This window comes from Vulpes lagopus, chromosome 22, assembly GCF_018345385.1.
Source record: "Vulpes lagopus strain Blue_001 chromosome 22, ASM1834538v1, whole genome shotgun sequence".
In the NCBI taxonomy this organism is placed as follows: domain Eukaryota; kingdom Metazoa; phylum Chordata; class Mammalia; order Carnivora; family Canidae; genus Vulpes; species Vulpes lagopus.
In genome coordinates, this window is record NC_054845.1 from 12,554,149 (window position 1) to 12,577,261 (window position 23,113).

The following is a 23,113-nucleotide window of genomic DNA, read 5'->3' on the forward strand; positions in this document are numbered from 1 at the left end:
ACTGAATACTGATACCACAAGTTCAGACTTCATTTTCAAGGCATTGTGATGCAGCTGGAAGTTTCTGGAAGCAGGATGGTCTAGAATATGTGGAGACTAGTGGCAAAGGAAATCATGTTATAACACTCTGCCACTTTGCCAGGAAGAGGGGTAGGAGATAAGAATTTGGGTAGAAAGTGTGGGAAGAGAAAGAAGTGACATTTCTGGAGAAAGTTTGAAAAGTAGAAATTCCAGGATTTTGCACCAGGCTTTTTTTTTTTTTTTAAAGGATTTTATTTATTTATTCATGAGAGACACACAGAGAAAGGCAGAGACAGGCAGAGGGAGAAGCAGCTCCCTGTGGGGAGCCTGATGTGGGACTCGATCCCAGGACTCCAGGATCATGACCTGAGCCAAAGACAGATGCTCAACCACTGAGCCACCCAGGCACCTCTGTGCCAGGCTTTGAAAGAGAGGGAGGGATCAAGAGTGATGCCAAGGCTTTTGGCTTAATAGAGGAATGGTGGTATGACCACCTGAAATCAAGATGTTGTACAACTGAGTTTTGGAGTAAAATAGTGTTTACTTTTAGGTGCAATGAGTTTGAGTAAAGCTTTGAAATGGCAGAAAGATGTCCAGCACAAACCTGAAGCTATAGGAGCAGGATAAGAAGAAAATATCTAGGAATCCTCATCTTTGGAGTAAAACTGGTATCATGGGAATGGATGACTAGTGGAAAGGAGAGAGTATAACTGTAGAAAAGCAGAGAGCTGAACTGAATCTGGAAAACTGCTCTGGTTAGGAGTCAGCCAAAGAGGGTGATGAACCAGTGAAAGAAACAGAGAATGTGTTTGGAGAGATAAAAGGAGGAAAGAGGCTCGATAGAACATCACTAAAGCCAAAGGAGGAAAGAATTTCACAGAGAGTGCTTAGTAGTATTAACTGTATAAGAGAAGAAGTGAACAGTGGCTTGGGAAGGCTATTGATTTTGACTAAAAGGAGGCCAGTTGGGACTTTTGAGCTTAGAATGGTGGGGAAGGAAGATAAGACTTCAAAAGGTCAAGAAAAAGTAGAGGGGAACAAAATAGAGAAAGAGAGGAAATTGCTAGGTAAAATGAAGACAGTTGGGAACTTCTATCACCTATAGTGTTCACCATTTCTTGTACATGGTAGCTATGTAACAAATATTTGCAAACAGTATCTCCCTGTGTTTTTTCAATCAAGAATGTAGTACTTGCCCTTGGCTTTAGAGAGGCCATGTCTGTTATTCTACCCCTTGCCCTCTTTTTTTCAAACTTAAAAGCTAAAGCCACTGATTTCTCAAGGTTGGGGGGATATGACTAGGAGTTTTAGTCTGTTGATCTGTGACAAAACTTTTCTAGGCCTTCATTTCCTTGTCTAATACATGAGGGGATTGGACTTGAAGATATCTCAGATCTGTTTCTGGTTTAAAAATGCTCCTTATGTGGAATAAAAATGCTAGCTTTTATCGGTTTTAACATGACAACTCAACCACTCCACTCCTTGGTGGATGCTCTTATGATCTGAGAGAGAAAATACAAAGAACTGCCAAGCAGCCATCTCTGAAATTGCTCGGAGAGATTGCAAACTATGATGTTAGGTACGAAGATGCTTAGAAATTGTGGCAGGACTTGGCCTTTGCTCTTTCTCCTCCACCTTCCTATGTAATATTAAGCTTCCACATAGTAATTATTTTTCAAACTTTTAGGTCATGACGTTAGGCTAGAAGATTCTGTATGTGCCAAGGTGGCCCCGCGGAGGCTCTTTGGAGATGTAAGATTGAATTATTGTCATATTGTTTATGTAGAAGAATATAAAGCTCTGGTTACTTACTATTTGGACTACAGGTACCCTTTTAGGGTAATAAAATTGGATATTTGGGAATGGTTTGGCAGCTTCTATGTGAGTTCAGGTACTCTGCTTTGTTGGCCTTTTAGAGTATTCTTCTAGTACAGGAGCTGAGAGGACAACTGTAGACCTCTGAATTGTAGAGGCTGGGTCACATCACATCCATTTACATTGCTTTGTTTAGGAAGTTTCAGTCCTGGAGCATTTATACCCTGCATTGCTGGGCAGTGTCTCTGAGCATTAGGGATAGATGATGCAGGAAATGGCTTTCAGCATGTTTAATATTAACTGTCATCCTAATAGAGAGGACATCCTGATATACATATCTGACTTTTTTGAGCTCAAGTCCAACACATCTAACTCTTGGAGCTTTCCTGCAGGATGTTTTACTCATCCCTCAAGCCTAGGATATTTAAAACTGAACCCAACAGCTTTTTTCCAAACAAATTTCCTCTCTTCACTTAACCTAATTTTGCCAACAGTGCTTCTCTTCTACTTTCACCCTCATGCAGCCCACAAACTCTGTTATTTTTTATTCTTGTTCACCTCCAGTGAGCACAACCAAACACCATTCCTTGTCTGTTCTTTCCATCCCAGCTGCCCCTTCTGCACCTCAGGCCCTGTGAGCTCACATCAAAGCTATTGCAACAGCCTCCCGATTGGTCACTGTCTCCGTACTACCCTCTCTCCAGCTAGTGCCCTCTGCGCTACTGTGCTAACTTTCCCAAAGGGGCACTTATCACCCTATTCTCAATTCAGGTGTCTTTAAAGTCTCCTGTTGCCTTTCTAGTAAAATCTATGTGCCTTTCTTGGCATTAAAAGCTCTCTTTTATTGGTATCAGGCATCTTTACCTATTTCCTCTTTGTGTAAATGGAATGCTCTGTTGGTCCCCAATAAATCTTTATATTAAAAGTTATTTCCTTCATCTTAGTCTGACTTATGGCCCAGCTAAAGACCAGTCTGTCTGCATAAAAACCTCCAGATAATCTTGTCTGGAAACAAGGCCTCTTTTATATGACTGTCTGTACTATGGCTTTGGAGTATAGCTAATTGTGTATTTACCTTAGGATTTTTCCTAGAAGAAAGAGGGTGCATCTTTTATATCTTCCATCTCCCAAAAACCTAGTATATTTGGCTCTATTATTTATTTACTGAATAAATGCATGACTTTGTCATGGCAGAAGTCAGGATACCAAAGAACAATTTTCTGACCCATTGAAATTTCTATTCTGAAAGTACTCATTGACCATTTTGATAATTTTCCTCTCTTCATAATTAATGACTAAGTACTCAGTTGGGACTTTTTGCTACTGAACTATTTGACCTTTGAGTTACTTTCTGACAGTTGCATGAAGCACAATAGTTATTTAAAAGGACAAGAACAAATGTCCTCTACACTACAGTGTCTTCCTCTGTACAAACATGGATGAGGGTGAAACATGGAGCTTAGATTGGTGCTGGTTAACAGCAGCTTATTGAGTAAATTTATTAGGTTTCTTTTTTTTTTTTTTTAAAGATTTTATTTATTTATCCATGAAGGACAGAGAGAGAGAGAGAGAGAGGCAGAGACACAGGCGGAGGGAGAAGCAGGCTCCATGCACCCGGAGCCCGATGTGGGATTCGATCCCGGGTCTCCAGGATCGCGCCCTGGGCCAAAGGCAGGCGCCAAACCGCTGCGCCACCCAGGGATCCCCATTTATTAGGTTTCTATTTCTATTTTTATTCCTACTTATCTGTAGACATTTGTATTTGCTTAACCAAGGTCTCTAGATTTTGTATAATAATCACCAATGTGCTTGACAGAACTGATAGTTGTACACACACAATCTTGGGCAGGGCTGGTCCCATGGCCTGTTTCTCTGAACAAAGTCATTGCATCTGTCATGGTGGCCTTCTCTATACAATTCTCTTTCCTTCTGGTTCTGGTAACCTCACCCTGGTCATGCCCTTTTATACCTAAGGGTGGTCATAACTCTGCTTCCATGAGCTATAGTTTCTAGCATTTGCCTTGTGGTTCCACACCTTTGCCAACAGTCCTAAATCTTCCTCCTGTTACCCAATTTTGAGTGTGCTGCCTGTTTTCTGCTGGAGTCCTGAATGAGACAACATATATGTATACACAACATGCCTTTTCAAAGCCCTTTTGTAGGGGGAGCTTTCCTTAAATCTTTATTCCTTGTGAAAATGGGGAGAGTTTCAAGATGACAGCCACTGGAAAACCAGAGAGAATGATCGCAAAGTTATTTTGAAAATGTAATGTGTGTTACTTTTTTTTTTCATTTTAACATGAATTTCAGAGAGTCTGGAGCCATTTAAGGTATACTAGGTCATTCATAGCTTTGTTTTTATCTTCCTAGTAGCTCAAAGAAGATGGCGAAATATGATGAATGCTTTGTACTCCTTTTTCTCACATCTGTAGGAGACTGAGCCCCAGCTAGAGTTACCAGAGCCACAGACAGAGGAAAGAGCCACATTCCTCCCAGAAGGCACAGTTGGTCTCACAGGTTCCTGAGCAAACACTGGGTTGGCCTGTGAGCAAGCCTACCCTTTATGGAGCCTAAAAAGGAGCAAGTGGTCAAATGGCCACGTGTTGAAGGGTATCCTAGGCCTGAACAGGAAATACACTCAGAGGAAAGTTACAGTAACTTCACCAACTGTGTGTGGTCAGGAGGGAGGTACTCTATGCCAAGGAAACCAGCGTCATCTTCGCATTGTATTCACAAACACCACAGGGCAAGATGGTTGAAAATAGAAAGCTTTCATTTTCTTTGGTTCCTGCCTGACACATTAAATTCTGTTCAGTCAGGATTTTAAAAAAGGAAACGACGTGATTAGGATCTTACGACCTGATTTTTAAGCTGCAAGAGAAACTGTGATGTGTAAGAGATAGAACCCAATAAAGTTCTTAGGAGGTTCCGAAAGAAAGTCACGTTGCTAACTACAGACTTATTATATCTCTTTTTACTGCTTCTTTTTTTTTTTTTTTTTTTTTTTTACTGTTTCTTTTATGTCTCAATGCAAATGTCAGTTTTGAGTGCTGTCTACTCCACTCTCTGGATCACTAGTCTTTAGGTGCCATTCTGTTTCTCTATGATGCAACGACGGAGAAAAGGAAAGATGGCATATTATACATTAAACATGATAAATATATGTGATTCACAAAGGTCCCGAGTTTAAGAATTTGCCCAATGAGGCTTAGACTGAAAAGTGACTTTATGTATTAACTGATTTCATGTTCAGAGTGTTGCATGATTGTTGGTTGTGGATCTGAAATAATATATAAGAGATATTTCATGTGACAGTATTTATTGTCTGTAGATCTTATCTGCGATCCATCTATGACCTTCAGGAAGTCTCTGAAATCATAAGCAAAATGTTTTGTGCGTGTGCATTACAGACAAAGTTTGGAAACATACTTTTTCTAAATATGGCCATGATATCAAGTGAATCTGCTGAACGCAGAAAGTTGGTTTCCTATTCATTCATGATTTCAAACATTATTCTTCGAAACATAAATAAATAATCTTAGCTCTTCCATTATTTGTGTGACCTTGTTTAAAAAGTCATTTACCTTTTTTTTGTTTTCAGTTGTCTCTTCTATAAGGTTTGACTTAAATCATCTCCAACATTCCTTCCAACTGAGCACTTTTTCCAGGCTGGTACTCCAGGAAAATGGTGGAGAAAATGGAGTTTAACTTAGTTTTGTCCCGATTCCACTCCATTTATTCTCCTACTCAATGGTATTTTCCTCCCTAACTCACTTCTAGTACCATCCAATTATCCATCCAACTTTGAGAAGATCTAGAATCAATCACTGTAATTGTGCTGAAATTTTGACGCAGCAGAAGAGAGGGAAAATAATAATAAATTAGAAATCATGAAGCATGAGCCAAGTCCTAAAGGTCACTTGTCCTATAAACTTTGGCAATTTGTTTGACCTCTTTTTTTTTTTTTAAGATTTTATTTATTTATTCATGAGAGACACAAAGAGAGAGAGGGGCAGAGACAGAGGCAGAGGGAGAAGCAGGCTTCATGCAGGAAGCCCGACATGGGACTCGATCCCGGGTCTCCAGGATCATGACCTGGACTGAAGGCGGCGCTAAACCGCTGAGCCACCCGGCCTGCCAATTTTGACCTCTTTAACCTCAGTTTCCCCATCTGTGAGATGGGCATAAAGATGACCATCCTATTTATTTACTTCACAGGTTAACACGGAGTTCATATGAGATAAAATAGGAAAAAGCACTTTGTAGCCCTATGAATGTAGGCCACAATTACTAATTTAAATCAATGTGTTTCCCACATTGCATTTTAGGCTTCATCTTCTTTTGAAATCCAACCTTGCTGTGAGGAAGGGACTGAGTTCCTTCTCTGGTGCTTGGAACCACACCTGAGAGATGGTTATCCACTCTCTTGTGCAGAGTTGACAGTTATTAATATAGTAATTGACTCTTTTACAATAGACAAAAAGAGATTTTTTTTTTTTTTTTTGTAACCAATTCTCAGGGAAGCACAAGTAACTTCCAATTTTCTAAAAGTCAACTGTATCACAAGATTCAAGATTATCTGTGGGAAATCTTTTAGCTCTCACTGACTTACTTATAAGGGGCAGATAAGTACCTTTTCACCTCTAATCTTACTCTTCATGTTGCCTGTTGTTAAGGAGGAGTTGTGAGGGAAAGAGGTTTGAGGTTACAGCTTCCTGCCTCCACACCTTTAGCTGATTTAGCTGCTAGGAAAGGCTTTGAAAGCAAAGCACTAAATTCATCATCAAAACAACTTGTCAATTCAGTTAGAGAAATGTCAGCCAAGCGAATCTTTTGATACCAGAAGCAAATATAATTGATGGATTGAGAATGTTTCTCTTTTAATGCAGTTGATTTGACCTAGGTGGAATCTTGCCTAACTATTCACAAGAAGGAAAACCAAATATCCACAGAGAAAGGCTAGTTCTGCTAAGATCAAATTAACCTGAGAAGGGTGCTTTTCACTTGACATGAACTAAAAAGTAAAAAGGAATCAAATACAAGTTAGTATGGGGAAGCTAAATATTTCTCTAGTTTCTTCTGAGTCTGGGTACATTCTTAAATTTTACAATGTATTCATAAATTATTTGAAGTCCTGTGGATTCCCTGATACTCAGAAAACTAAAATACATTTCAAAGCCAAATATCATTTGATGTTTCCATTATTGATAGCTGTGACTTATCCATATTAATATTCCACTCCCATTGAGTAAGGGGTATGCATTTTCAGTGCTCTATTTTAAGAAAAAAATAAGAATTATTGTACCTACTGTAAGTTATAATGATCATGAATATAATGATATATTCAATATTATTTAGAGAAATTGGTTATCTTTTTCTACCACCAAAAGTGAATTTCCTTCAGTTAGTATCTCTCTCAAAGCAGATGAAGATTTTGAAGTCCTATAAGATGGTTTCCTACTTAGGCTTCTCGTGAATGATTGACATGAACCAAGGTGGGACCAAGGGCTATCAGGATATAAGTGTTGAAAATAAGAAGTTCTATCAGCCAATCCTTAACTTGGGTTGAACCCTAAGCTAGAAGACCATTGCCACACCCTAGAACATATTTGGCAAACCACATGAAGCACAACACCTAACTTTAAAATTATGTGTTGATATGGAAGACACAAAAGTAAACATTGACAAATACATTGGGCATCTCTTTTTCATCAAATGGCCACGTAATCAATATTTTTCAAGCTCTTTCCAAATAAAATATTAGTACAAGGAGTCAAATAAAAAAAGACTTTTCCTTCCCCTTTGTAGTTGTTGGATGCGCCATTAACCAGGAGAATATTGAATATATAATGGTCAGTCAAGACACTGAGATCTTGAATTGCTCTTCTCTGAGAGATTTCTCAATTTGTAGTGCTGAAGTAGAATGGGTTCAGAGAAATCCCCTTAATCATGCTGAAGTTTGAGTTTGGAGGCCCCATGATGAACAAAAAAAAAAAACCCATCTATCTTCTAGTTACCTCACTATATCATGCTTTGTGAAGGAAAAACCAGTTCAGGAGAGAAATCCACCATTTCTCCCTTGTGAAAACAGAAAACAGTAAACTAAGCTCCAGGGAGTCAGCTGTGTCCCCAGAAACCTTGAGGTAACTAGTATTTTCTTTGCAGTGATCTCATAGGCTGGAAGGTTGTCTTTTTCATAGCCCAGATATCTAAACTTCACCTCAGTTTCTCATAATGAGTGAAGAAGAGTCGTAGGCAAAAGAAAAACAAACAGTGTCACTTACTAGCTGGTCTGTATGGCGTGAGGATAATCATTTTTAGCTCCTCTCTCCCTCACCACATCTAAGCCCATGCTGAGCTCTGTCAGTTTTAACCTATAAATATTTCTTGAGTTCATCCACTTCTCTGTAACCATAGTTCAGGCCCTTGTCACCTCATGCCTAGGCCACTACGATTGTAACCTAACTGGTCTCCATGTTTTAATACTTACACCCTTCAAATTTACCTTCCACGTTTTTACCAAAGGGATATATATAAAATGAAATCATCTGTTGCTTAAGACACTTCAATAGGCCCAAGCTGTGAACCAAGCTTGTTTTGCCAATCTTGTCTTTTGTAAGTCATGGTCCAGCAAAACTGGGAGGCAGCTATAAATCCCTACATCTGCCTTGCTCTTTCTCACCTCCTTATCTCCTCAGCATAGACTCTTCTTTTTCCTCTCTTCGTATTGTATTCCCTGTAGTCTATTGCATGTACCATTACCTCACGTCTTATTCTTGACCACACCCTTTCCTACTTCATTTCACCCCCCGACACAAAGACTCATCTTGCTAGGCTTTTACTTAATAAACATGTTGAATAAATGTATGCATGCCTCAACACTCAGGTCAGCAGTCACTTTTAGAAATCCTTAGCTGGTTCTCCAATTGCCCACAGAAATGCTGGAGTGATACAAGGCAACATATTAAGCAAACTTAGTATAGATAGATATATCTATACTAGATATATAGATATATCTGAAGTATATATCTGAAGATATATATGAAGTATAGATAGATACTAGAGCTTCTCTTCTTTCTTCCCTCTCCCTCTCATCTCTCCACCTCATTGTGGGTGCTGGGAGAAGGAAGCCAATCTGGGTCACAATTAAGGGTTTCTCTCCAGCTTTCTTCAGTTTCCCTGGTTATGCTCCCTTTTATTACCTTGGCAAAGAAGTCCTCTTCTCATTTTTTTCCTTATATGAGACCTTGAAGACACAGTGGGAAGAATTTGGCCTCCCCTCACAACAAAATCTGAATAATTAGTAACAGAAACAATCTCTTGGAGGGCTCAGTAAGCAGAAATACCTACACCTAACCTGGACTCCCTGAAAAGCAGGGGGAGATGCTGACATTTCTTGCTGGGTTTGGTTCTTCTAATCAGAACTGGCCTGGCGACTCTTTTAAGTAAACAAAGAATAAAACCAAGCAAAATAAAGCACAACAAAAAACAAGTCAAATTTCCCTATCATGACAGGCTGAACCTTTTGGTTCCTTACATGTGCTTTTCAGTGCTTTTTGAGAGTGTGTTTGAATGAACAATACATTGAATGAACAATGAAGCTAACATTGTTGAGACACAAATTTTGAGTAAGAATTTAATGAGATGGTAATCAGACTTTGCTGCTGATAACCATGATACAGCCAGATTACCATCTTTCACTTATTGATTATTTAATGAGATTCTATTATTCACAAAGTTGTATACAAAGAAATGTAACAGATTGTCCTTGCTCACAGAAGACCCAGAAACTGGAAGTCTAGAGGAAATAAACACACACAAATGAAAAGCTCAAAGCATATGAAACAAGGGGCATTCAACATGTATAGCCTGACCAAATGGCAAATGAGTGATACAGATAGTAATCATTTTGAGATTTGAGAAGGGAGAAAAACTCTAGGCCATGCAATTAGTTAACAAAGTACGGAAAGATTAATGCATAGACAGTATGTTGCTGGGATGTTGACTTAAACAACCTGGCTAGTTGGGAGGATTGGGTTTGAGGAGGTGAGGCTGGAAAAGCCTGTGGGGGCCCATGAATTAAGGATGAGAAACGAGTTTTCAATTGTTAAATCACTGGTTCTCAAACTTGACTGCAAATTAGAATCTCCTGAGAAACTAAAAATACTAATGTCTGGGTCCTCTACATGGAGATTCTAATTAAATTAGCTGGGGAATCAAGGGTTTTTATTTTTTTATTTTTTATTTTTTTTTGAATCAAGGGTTTTTAAAATTGCAGCTGATTCTAATATGCTGTCAGCTTGAGAAATACTTAACAAGCACATAAAAGGGGATCCCTGGGTGGCTCAGTGGTTTAGTGCCTGCCTTCAGCCCAGGGTGTGATCCTGGAGTCGGGATCGAATCCCACATTGGGTTCCCTGCATGGAGCTTGCTTGCCTGCTTCTCTCTCTGTCTCTGTCTCTCTGTCTCTCATGAATAAATAAATAAAAATTTAAAAAAGCACATAAAAAATGCTCACCATCATTAGTCATTTGAGAAATGGGTATCAACCCACAATAAGATACTGTTTCATATCCACCAGAATGGCTATAGTAAAAAAAAAAAAAGAACAATAACAAGTGTTGGCAAGGAGGTGGAGAAATCAGAATCCTCACACACACTGGTGGTAGAAATGATAAATAGTGCAGTTGCTTTGGAAAACAGTTTGTCAGCTCCTCAAAAAGTTAGACATAGGGCATCCCCGGTGGCGCAGCGGTTTGGGGCCACCTGCAGCCTGGGGTGCGATCCTGGAGACCCAGGATCGAGTCCCGCATCGGGCTCCCTGCATGGAGCCTGCTTCTGCCTCTGCCTGTGTCTCTGCCTCTCTCTCCCTGTGTCTATGAATAAATAAATAAAATCTTAAAAAAAAAAGTTAGAGTTACTGTATAATCTAGCAATTCCACTCCTGGTACACTCCCAAGAGAACTGAAAGCATATGTCCACACAAAAATATGTATATGAATGTTCATAGCAGTATTATCCATAATAGCAAAAAAGTGAAAGCAAATGATGAATGGAAAAACAATGTGGTATATCTATACAACAGGATATTATTTAGCCGTGAAAAGGAATAAAGTTCTGATACATTTTACAACATAAATGAACCTTGAGAACATGATGCTAAGTGAAAGAAGCCAAATGAAAAAGGCCATATATTGTATGATCCCATTTATATGAAATGCCCAGAATAAGCAAATCCATAGAAACAGAAAATAGTTCAGTAGTTGCCAGAGGCTAGAGGGAAGGAGGAATGGGGGGTGGTTGCTAAAGGGTATGGGATTTCTACTTGGGGGCAATAAAAATACAATATTCTGGAATTACTGGCAATCTATTTGTAATTTGTGAATATAATAAAAACCACTGCCAGAGGGAAGGCAGGTGGAGGGATGGGCAAAATGGGTGAAGGGGAGCAGGAGATATGGCTTCCACTTGTGGAGTGAGTAAGTCATGGGAATAAATAGTGCAGCATAGGAAATACAGTCAGTGGTATTGTAATATTGTTGTGTAGGACAGATGGTAGCTACACGGTGATGAGCTTAGCATAACTATAGAGTTGTTGAATCCCTATGTGATACACCTGAAACTAATGTAACGTTGTGTATCAACTATCCTCAAAGAAGACATAACAAAACACAATCACTGAATTGTATACTTTAAAAGGGTCAATTTTATTTACTTATTTAATTAATTTATTTATTTTCGTATATTTTTTTATTGGAGTTAGATTTGCCAACATATAGCATAATACCCAATGCTCATCCCGTCAAGTGTCCCTCTCAGTGCCCGTCACCCAGTCACTAAAAGGGTGAATTTAAAAGAAAAGAGTGGCTTTATGATACCTGAACTATATCTCAATAAGTTGTGTAAAATAAATGAGAAAAAAACAGTACAAATCCCTTCTCCAGGCCAGCATAGACTAATTAAATAAGAATTTCTGGAAATGGGATCTGGACATAGGTTTTTTTTATTTTTTATTTTATTTATTTTAAGTTCTTAATGTGTAGCCAGGGTTGAGAACAATGCAGGTGATGAAAAGCTACTAGTGACTTAATTCTATTTATCTCCCTTTTTCCCAAAGCAAAAACAAAACACCTGAGCACTTGAATGCAAATCCAGGTTAAGCTTTAGGTTTTATTTTAATAGATTTTTTTTTTTTTTGGCTCTTCAGTGTAGGTATGTGGGGTATTGCTTCAAAAAATCTTTTTTAAAAAAAATGCAAAAAAAAAATGCAAACAGGTAGACAATTATTAGCATACCTCAAAATAATGGCTTTTTTTTGGTTTGTATTAAATTTTGAATCAGAGACACAAAGCCATTCATTATTTTAGAGTAACAGAAAATTTAGAGAAATTTGCAAAGTTGATTCTTAGTGGTTAAGTGGTCTATTTCTCAGGTGGTCATAGTTTACTTGGGTTTTTAGTTGTAGCTTTACTCACCATCTGTTCAGCGATTTTAGACAAATCATCTAATATTTCTAGGCCTCATGTCATTAAAAAAAGGAATATATTATCATGTGCCAGGCAATGGGATCTAGTGGGAAACAAGAGGGAATAGATGTGTTCTCTTTCTCATTTAGGTTATAATACCTAGCTTCAGATACTTTGCTTTGAAAGTGAAGAGATTGAACTAGATAGTCTCCATATTCTTTGATCATTTACTGGAATAGGATAAAGGTAGAAAAATGGGGTAGATGGGACGCTTGGGTGGCTTAGCAGTTGAGCGTCTGCCTTTAGCTCAGGGTGTGATCCTGGAGTCCTGGGATCGAGTTCCACATCAGGCTCCCTATGTGGAGCTGCTTTTCCCTCTGCCTGTGTCTCCCCACCCCCCTCTATGTCTCTCATGAATAAATAAATAAAATCTTAAAAAAAAAAGAAAAAGAAAAATGGAGTAGAGGGGGAGCTCTTGTATACCTCTTCTATCTCCCATGACTTAAGGGAACAAAATGTGAAGAAGTTCTTGAGAAGGCTTCTCACAATTTGCTATGGAAGGTAAGTTAAACTCTTTGGTTATGTTTTCTCTTACTCTTCTTCATCCCACTCTTGGAATGGCCAATAAACAAAGTCCCAATGTTTCATTTGAATTCCTTCACAAAAGCCTGTATCACAACGTAAAACCAAATCAATTTGTGTATCTATGTCAGGTGTTAAAAAGCCATTTCCAAGGATTCCACTCAATCAGGAAGATAACACAATTAGCATGATTAACATCTTTGGAATCTTAGTACAGATTCAAGAATTCCAAATGTTCCAACTCTCTGGAGAAAGTCCATGGTATTTTGATAGGGATTGCATTAAATGTGTAAATTACCCTAGATGGCATTGACATTTTCACAATATTAATTCTTCCAATCCATGAGCGTGGAATATTTTTCCATCTCTTTGTGTCTTCCTCGATTTCTTTCAGACATGTTCTGTAGTTTTTAGGGTATAGATCCTTTACCTCTTTGGTTAGGTTTATTCCTAGGTATCTTATGCTTTTGGGTGCAATTGTAAATGAACCCTCTTACACTGTTGGTGGGAATGTGAACTGGTGCAGCCACTCTGGAAAACTGTGTGGAGGTTCCTCAAAGAGTTAAAAATAGACCTGCCCTACGACCCAGCAATTGCACTGCTGGGGATTTACCCCAAAGTTACAGATGCAGTGAAACGCCGGGACACCTGCACCCCGGTGTTTCTAGCAGCAATGTCCACAATAGCCAAACTGTGGAAGGAGCCTCGGGGTCCATCGAAAGATGAAGAATATGTGGATAAAGAAGATGTGTTCTATGTATACAATGGAATATTCCTCAGCCATTAGAAATGACAAATACCCACCATTTGCTTCGACGTGGATGGAACTGGAGGATATTATGCTGAGTGAAATAAGTTAATCGGAGAAGGACAAACATTATATGGTCTCATTCATTTGGGGAGTATAAAAAAATAGTGAAAGGGAATAAAGGGGAAAGGAGAAAAAATGAGTGGGAAATATCAGAAAGGGAGACAGAACATGAGAGACTCCTAACTGGGAAACAAACAAGAGGTGGTGGAAAGGGAGGTGGGCGGGGGGTGGGAGTGATTGGGTGAGGGGCACTGAGGGGGGCACTTGATGGGATGAGCACTGGGTGTTATCCTATATGTTGGCAAATTGAACTCCAATAAAAAAAAATAATTCCAAATGTAGAGCTGTGGTGATTAGTGCCAACAGAAGGCCACATTCTGCCCTTCAAGTGAAAATATGCTCCATCATTCCATTTAAAGGAGGATGAAAATAACATCAAAATGTAAACTTTTAAACTCTCAGTATAATTATCTTTCAAAGAGTGCCTGCATCTTCATCTGCCAAGAGAAAGCTTTTGCTGAAGATCTGTTTATTTTGTTAATATATCTTGATTAAAAAAAAAAAAAGTCCTCATGCCCTTGTTCTAAGTAATTCACTCTGATTTTTCCTTCTTCAGAAAACAAGATTTTGGTGAAGCAGTTGCCCAGGCTTGTGGTATACAACAATGAGGTCAATCTGAGCTGCAAGTATACCTACAACCTCTTCTCAAAGGAGTTCCGGGCATCCCTTTATAAGGGAGTAGATAGTGCTGTGGAAGTCTGTGTTGTGAATGGAAACTACTCCCATCAGCCTCAGTTCTACTCAAGTACAGGATTCGACTGTGATGGAAAACTGGGCAATGAAACAGTGACATTCTACCTCCGGAATTTGTTCGTTAACCAAACGGATATTTACTTTTGCAAAATTGAGGTCATGTATCCACCTCCTTACATTGGCAATGAGAAGAGCAATGGGACCATTATCCATGTGAAAGGTAACAAGCAACCCTACCAGTGCACCACTCTAAAGTAATGGTTTTCAATGGCAGTCTTGAAAACTAGGTCATGATCCGTGGTGGGGTTGGCTAAATCCCAAAGAGGAAGTTTACACATTTTGTACTAGTGACATTTTGCATATTTTGATCCCTTTCCCATTCTTCCATAATGTTCAAAAGGAAGGAAATGTACACAAGTGCCATTCCCATGTTGTTTAACTCACTCTATTCTATTTTTCAGAAAAACATCTTTGTCCAGCTGAGCTGTTTCCTGATTCTTCTAAGCCATTTTGGGCACTGGTGGTGGTTGGTGCAGTCCTAGTTTTCTATAGCTTGCTAGTAACAGTGGCTCTTTGTGCCTACTGGGTAAGAGAAGCAACACTGCTTTTGTGTGACTTTCCCACTGCATGTGTATCTGAACATGTCCAAGAATTTTGCCTATGTCGTTCATTTTCTGTTTAACATGTGATTGCTGTTATTTCCCTAGTATGTTTGGGTAGGTTCTCTTCTAGCCTGTTCAGCTTTATCTGACATGAAAATCTAATGCGAATTCTATTTTCTAGAAGGCACTATTTAGGTGGCCAGGCAGATCAAGAAGCTAAATGGGTAATTTGGGAGTAGAGAGTGGGGGGTGGGAGTCTTAGGGCCAGTTGCTTTTCTTCTCATTTTGCAAGATCATGATTACATATAAAATCGTTTTAATATATACATATGAATAAAAATCCAAGCAACTTGGGAATCTAGGCGCTGAAACCAATGAACAGTTTTGGTTCAGGGCCAAAAATTGTGAGAAATTTGGCTACTGAAATTATGCATTCAAACCTAGCAAAGAAACTAGGTCTGTTTATTTGAGTCATATTTTTATCTCCTCTGAAGCAGTTGAGTTTCATGAGGCCAAGTATGGTTGCTGTCATTTTGAAACTATAACGGGAGTTAGACTTTTCTGAGCTCTCAGCACTGAACTAGAGTTTACCAATTTGTGCATATGTTCATGTAATGAACTTGACATATTTTTCTTTACCTTCTTCAAAGTTGAAGTTTTGAACACATCTTGATGACCATTATCTACTATTATGATGGGATTCCCTTATCAAGTGTCTTTCACTTACTTAGAAACCCCCCTTTCTCATGTACATAGTGTGGAACAGAATATCTCCTGCATTGATTCCATGTTGTCTTTGAATTATTTTTCTAAAGTTAGATGCATGTATGAGTCATTTCTTCAATAAGAAATGAATGCTCCCCAAGGATAAAGGACCATTTCTCTTGATATTCACCATCCATTTGGTATAAACATATTTAATGCTTAATGAGTGCTTATAAAATTGATGACTTGATGACCTCCATAAAGGCCAAACTTAGGACTTAAATGAACATATCTTTAAGACACATTCTACACATTCAACTAATCTATATAAAGGCCAGTGACTTCTGGAACCCATGCCAGATGAAACCATCCTGTTGACTATAGACTTGGTGCTGGGAGAGGTGGGTGGAGGTGAGGAGGGCCACATTGGGTTCATAGTCATTTCAATGATAGATCCAGCCCGAAATCCTTTATTTTTTTTATAAAGATTCATTTAATTGAGAGAGAGGGAGCATGAGCGTGTGAGTGGGGAGAGGGACAGAGGGAGAGAATCCTCAAGCAGACTCCCTGCTGAGCGCAGGACGTGGGGCTCAATCTCATGACCCATGAGATCATAACCTGAACTGAAACCAAGAGTCCGATGCTTAACCGACTGAGGCACCCAGGTGACCTGACTGAGATGCTTTTAAACTCTGTTGGCCTGTTACCAAAGTTTGCCTCTCAATCGTTCCCCACATGTTCCTCATATTTTGGAAGATTTCGGGGGCAGATGGACATTTGTTAGGCTGCCTGTTGCCTAATCTGTAAGTTTTGCAGGATAGGGAGCAAAGTGGCTGTTTATTCCTGGAAATCCTTTATGCTACCTATCAACTTGATATTTACCAGTCTTGCCTCCTCCAAGTTGCCCAACCCTGGTAACCTGTTATATAGAGATATATTACCTAAATTCTTCCTCTGATGTCAGTTGAGTCCCTCATCTTTCTGGATCTTGGGGTCTTCATACAAGGTACCTTCCTACTTTGAACCTCTTTGGTGTTTGCCAATGATTTTAGAATTTAGAATCTTCATCCTTATTTTTGATTCTTGGGAATTTCAACTTCTTGATCTAAAATATAGATGCAGTGGCTTTTTGGGTATACTTTCAGGACAGGTGCTCCCTTGTAATACACTGACCTAGGTCAGTGTAATTTATAGCTTCCCAGGAAGTAGTTTTGGGAATTACTTTAATTTTAGTGGCCAGAAGGGTGCTACTCATCATTTAAAACTTGTAAATATGCATTAGAATATCAGTTACTATAATTAGGCACTAATTTGCTCAGTGGCTTGAATCACGTGGAGGAACAAAAGCCAATTCTCATTTTCAGTGAATTTAACCAGTTTACTTTGTTTGTTTTTTGAAGATTTTATTTATTTATTTAAGAGAGAGACAGCACAAGCAGGGAGGAGTGGCAGAGAGAAAAGGAGAAGAAGCAGGCTCTCCACTGAGCAGAGAGTGGGATGTGGGGCTTGATCCCAGGGCCATGAGATCATGACCTGAGCGCAAGGCAGACGCTTAATTGACTGAGCCACCCAGGCACCCTAAATAGCTTATTTTCAATTTGGAAGCATCATGGATGCTACGGGTTTTTTTTTTTTGGTAGCGCTGTTTGCTTTGTCTTGATAAAACTTACTTTGGTCTTACTCTGTTTCATTAGGTTCCCTGTGAATTAAGAAGAGCCAGTGGTTGGCATGATCTCATCTTCTGTTGCCTCTTGTAGTTAATTAGGTTGTCTAATAAGAACCCGTTATTTGTATCTCAACCTAGGTCTTTGTACTTTCTGTAAAGGGTATGAAATATATATTTATATTTCATAGGAAAACACAGCACTTTCCCCTTGGCCCATCTTTCTTGCTGCTATTACTGTTTACACCTTGTTGACCTAGGCCACCAGGCCATTAGGGATCCCTAGAGTTTAGCCATTTCCTGGGTCCTATTCTGGAAGCCTATTTTCAGCTGGTCTGTGCAGTGCCTTGGTGTAAGCTGCTGTTTTCTGGAACTTCCTGAGGGCTTGTGATGTGCTATCGTAGGCAGTTGTATGCTGAGTGGGTTTCTGGGAGCAGCTGCACATTCTATCCCAGTTCTTGACCTGTTGCTGACATTTGAATAAATAAAGAGCTCCTCTCTGCCAAGCTGCTGCAGAACAGCACCCGTTACTGTCACTCAATCTTCCGCTCACTCAACTGAGCTAGTAAACCTATTCTCTTTCTTAGTCTAAAGGAGCCTTTTCAAAAACACAGTCTTCTCCACTATCAATCACAAGGTGGTGGTGGTGGTGGATAGTGTGGGGATAGGTGGTGTCTGCCTTTAAACCTAGTGTGTTTATGACTTGATGACTGTATCTTTAAATGGATTGTATCTTGCTGCTGCTTCCCTTGAAGCAGGTGGGTAAGGGTGGGGTGGAGGAAGGGCAAGAGAGGGATGGTCCTGAAATCACACATCTTTAGCAGACATAGCAGAATGGTAAAGGGGCAGAATGGATGACCCAGTCACACAGACACATAAGATGAATACTCTCCACACATATATGCATATGCTGGCTGCGCGTACACACTGTGGGTTCTGGATCGTATTCTCCACCAGCATGTGTCATTTCCAATTCACTGTTGTGTTTACAGCTTAGTGGCTTAAATCCACTATCTGAAAACAGCATTAGGGTAAGCACAGGAGCTGACTGAGTACAACCTGGAGAACCTCAGACTCAAGACATCTTCATTATTAGGGCCTCTCTACCAGCTGTAGTTGTATTTGGGTGTCTGGGGGCAAAGATCGCCATTGCGAGTCTGGCAAAGGAAGTCCTCAGAGTGGGAGTGAACACTAAAATGCTTTCCAGGGTATCAGCATCAGCCTTCCACATTTATTTGGAGGTAGAGGTTTCCTTGCCCCTACTCCTGCCCTGCCATAACCCTGTGCTCGAGAGAACTCTAGTCTTTTTTTATAGAAAGGATGTAGAGCCAAGATGAAGAGCAACTTCCCTCACCCACTTGGTTTCCATGACTACCTGTTTTGAATGAATCTCCCAATTATGTCTGTTTAATGCTATCTTCTTCTTAGTTTTAGCTGGATAACCCATCCGTCATTCAAATCCCAAATGACCAAAGCTGAATTTGTAGCCTCTTCTTACAAACTTACTTCTCCTACTGTTCTGCTTTATGTCTATGGATGGAATAGCCTCCTTCCGGTCTCCTAGGCTCAAATCATCAGTCATCTCCTGGGATGAGCAAGAAGGGAAGGTTAAGCAATCCAACAATATTCATTCTAAATTTGGTCCCATATTTTGTATCCATTGCTTCCTTCTCATTCCATTCCTTTTCATGATCAGACTTCTTAGATCAGGATTTCTCAGTCTTGGCACAATTGACATTCTGGGCTGGGTAATTCTTAGTTGTTAGGGGCTTCCCCCGTGCACCATAGGATGTTTAGCAGCATCTCTGGCCTCTACCCACTAGATGCCATAGCATTTTTCACAGTTATGACCACTCAAAATGCCTTCAGACATTGTCAAATGTCCCCTGGGCAAGGGATAAGGGAATTGGTGGTGTCAAGGATGAGAGTTAGGAGGTCTTGGGCAACCGTATATATATATGATAGTATATATTATGTATACTGGTATATATACTGGGAGGGGACTGACTTTAGGGGAGAATCTGATTCCTTTTGGACATATTGAGTTTGAAGTACCTTTTGAGGTCTTGTCCAGAGATATAAATTTGAGCAAATAGGTGGTAATTGAAGCTGAAAATGGGGATGAGTTTGCCTAGAGAAAGAGGATAGAATAGAGGAGAAGTCCTGTGAGGAACTCTAACACTGAATGGCTACTTAGAGAAGGATGAGCCTGCAAAGGACGCAGGGAAGGAGTAGCCAGACAGGTAGGCTGAAGACCAACATGGTACCATCTCATGGAAAGCAAAAGTGGAAGAGTGTCTCGAAAAGGCAAGAGTAATCATTAATATAGAATGCTGCTGAGAATTCAAAAGATGAGACTGAAAACATATCAGATGGATTTAGTAATGTGGAAGCCAATGAGCACTTGCTCATGCTCATTTGACAAGGGAGGTGTGAAGGGCTCAGAGAAGGGTGCATGGAAATAAGGCTGGGGCAGAAGTCACTTGCTTATTTATTTATTCAAGTGTTCATGTCATTCATGTGCCATGTGTCTACTTATACATTGGGCCTAGGTGCCAAGAAATATTTACTTTTCATAATAGGGAATTACAAATTCAGAAATATGGGTAGCTATTTTTAGAATTTTTATGGGTCTTTTATCAAACATGTAAATTTTACCATCACATTGGTTCAGAAAAGATGCTCCTAACCCTCAGTCAAAACTATGCTAAGATTTATGGTGAGTATAACTCTTTCTCTGGGTTTAGTATTGCCACTACTTCCCTCACCCCTGATATAAATTCATCCAGAAGGAGCTGAGTCTGAGGAACAGAGTTGAGTGACACTATTGTCTTTATGGAAATGTATGTACATATATATAAGAGAATAGGAATGTAACTCATTGTCTAGAACTATATACCTTTCCACTAATTTGGACTCCAGAGCTATGGATTTATGATTATTTCAGACTCTAAAGGGATGAAGGCCCTCTTGGATTAATTATTGTTATTGTTAATTATTAATTAACAAAAATGGTTTGTTAAGCAAATGACAAATGTAAGAAGACTGCAGTGGGGATGCTTAACCTTTCCAAAGGAAGAAGGGCCTTCAAGAGTATTTACATATCAACAATGGATATATTAGTTAGATATGTTTTTGGAGTTTAGGTCAAATGATTGCATTGAGAGTAACATGGGTATACATTTATCTAAAAATACTTTCTTTGATTCAGATTTTGCATGTTAATTGAGAAAAGTCCAAAGTAGTTAGGTTTGATTAGGCATTATCCAGGTCCAAGGTGCTCAATGAATTCAGGTGTATTCAGCTTCGTTTGATAGTCTACATTCTAAGAAGTTGCCCCCCCAAGTCTTAGAACTCCTCCTCCTCCATCTCCCTCTGTTCCTTTGCCCCCTCCACAGTGACACTTCTTTTTTTCTGCAGATAAAGAGTAAGAGTAGCAGGATCCTTCAGAGTGACTACATGAACATGACCCCCCGGAGGCCGGGGCCCACCCGAAGGCACTACCAACCCTATGCCCCAGCCCGCGACTTCGCAGCCTACCGCTCCTGACATGGACGCCTATCCAGATGCGAGCCGGCTGGCAGCTCTTCACCTGCTCAACACAACTGCTCTGGATAGGAAAAACCCGCCTCGTCTTCAGCCGGCCATGGGCTCCTTTTAGGGGCTCTTATTAGGCCACCGATGCCAATTTTTCTTGAATGACTATACCAAATAACATTATTTTGAGATTCTGAAATGAAGTTAAAGAATATTACAGTGGCAGGCTCTATCTTGCAGTGCCATGACCCAAATTCCGACTTACCATGTATTTATTGACTTGAGGTTACAGTAGAAAACAAAAAAAAAGCAATGGATTCTATTAGCCTTGAAATCTATTTTCATTTCATTCCTTTCTCATTCACCTGAACATTATGGTCAAGTGAAATGTGATATGGAAGGACTTTTTAGATGGAAAAGAAAGGTCAGAAAATCATTCCTTTTGGCTAAATGAGGGTATAGGGTGGGGATAGATTAGAATGGGGGGAGGGGCGGGAGACTTACACATTTTAAAAATTATTAAAACACTGTCTCTCATTTATGAAATGAGCCACTTATTTTCTATTTAATACTGTTTTAGTTTAGAAAGAAATAGATTTTTAAAAAATGAATTCTGGTCATATTTAGTCATTTTGACCAACGGAATTCCTTCGAGGAAATTTGAGGCAAATAGTCTTGCTCTCCTTACTTCCTGTGATGGGTATTCAATATAGTATTCACAATATGATTTGAAAAGAATAAAATAGTCCTCCCATACCAAGGAAGAATGTGTCAGGAAATGATGCTACTTGATGTCAAAATCATTTGAATACTCTGATGGGTTATTTCTTTAACAGATCATTCCAGGCAAATCATATAGGGGGCTTTTCTGTTCCATATATTTCAGGTTTGCCTGGTTGGTCTCTTTGTTGTCTGTGTGGAAATCTGAAGTGGGACACTGACAGTGCATCCAGAGCAGTGATGATACTGTGAAAAGGAGGTGTTGGTATTCAATAGCAAATGGGGGATGAGTCCCAAGAAACTTCTTCTGGAGGAGGAGAATGAAAGGGGATCATGCAACTCTCGCCAATGTACTGAGGGGGTGGCCAACATCTGAAGGAAGATTTCCAGAAGACAGCAGGCAGAAGGAGACATGGCAAGAGTTCCTTTACAGCAACTTTATTTACTTTTAGGGCTCAGAGCTCCAGAACTCTGAGTTCAGCTGTGTGTTTACTCAGGAGGTCCATTGACTTGGAAAAGTATTTTGGAGTGTGTCTTTTAAGACAGCATCAAAGTTCTCAAAATATCCTACAAAGCCTGACCCTGTAAGAGCTGACCTTGTAATGACCATGGATATTTTTCTGCTTCCAGTTTGGGTTGACTGGCATATGCTTGGGTACCTTGAAGAACAGCCTTACTGCTACCTTTACAATTTGTTCAGTGCTTCTATTTACTCAGATGTCAGAGGACTCTAGGTTTTAGAAGCAGATAAGATAAATCTGGTTCAAGGTCCATTTCTAGCTGGCTTTAGGCAAGTCACTGACTTTCTAAGACTCTAGCTCTTCAACTATAAAATGGAGGTAATGAGAGTAAATGTTATATACTATATTATAATCGCCATCAGGGCATGGCCCAAGTTTGTCTTTTTTTTCTGCTTGTCCCTGACACTAGTACCATACCTGACAAATAATGTCACCTACTATCATTATTGCCATATAAATAATATATGAAGATTAAACTGGGGGGCGCCTGGGTGGCTCAGTTGGTTAAGTATCTGCCTTTGACTTATGTCATGATCTCAGGGTCCTGGGATGGAGTCTCATGTCAGGCTCTTTACTCAGCAGGAAGTCTGCTTCTCCCTCTCCTGTTGTGGTGTCTCTCTCTCTCTCTCTCTCTCTCTCTCTCTCAAGTAAATTAGTAAAAATTAAAAAAAAAAAAAAGGTAAACTGGGCAATGCCTTGAGAAAGGAGAGAATATTGTAACAAATTTAAACCCACTACCCGGGGATAAGGTGCTATAAAATTTGAGAGCCTCTTAACTTTTACCATTTTCCTGTTTTGGAATGTTTAAGCCTGTAATGAAATGTACAGTGTTCTGGCTTCTAATTTTATGTAGAGAAAGAGGTTTTCTTTATTATTTTTTTTTCGTGATGCAGGGAGGGGAATCCTATGATTCCAGA

General features: G+C 39.5%; 1 protein-coding gene across 5 annotated transcripts in view; it reads left to right on the plus strand.

Moving 5' to 3' along the window:
• Positions 1-22,763, plus strand: part of CD28 (CD28 molecule) — a 77,166-nt gene extending 54,403 nt beyond the window's left edge. For 2 of the 5 annotated variants that reach the window (XR_005985071.1, XR_005985067.1), the window contains exon 5: positions 14,312-14,428. Coding sequence is in view for 1 of the 5 variants with exons in the window: in XM_041737558.1 (XP_041593492.1) it covers positions 14,312-14,668; positions 14,910-15,034; positions 20,839-20,967 (611 nt within the window). In the remaining 4 variants the exon portion in view is untranslated. Of the gene's footprint in view, positions 1-14,311; positions 14,669-14,909; positions 15,035-20,838 lie in introns of those variants that run through there. The other 3 variants (XR_005985065.1, XM_041737558.1, XR_005985077.1) reach the window with 3 other exon arrangements.
• The last annotated feature ends 350 nt before the right edge of the window (positions 22,764-23,113 follow it).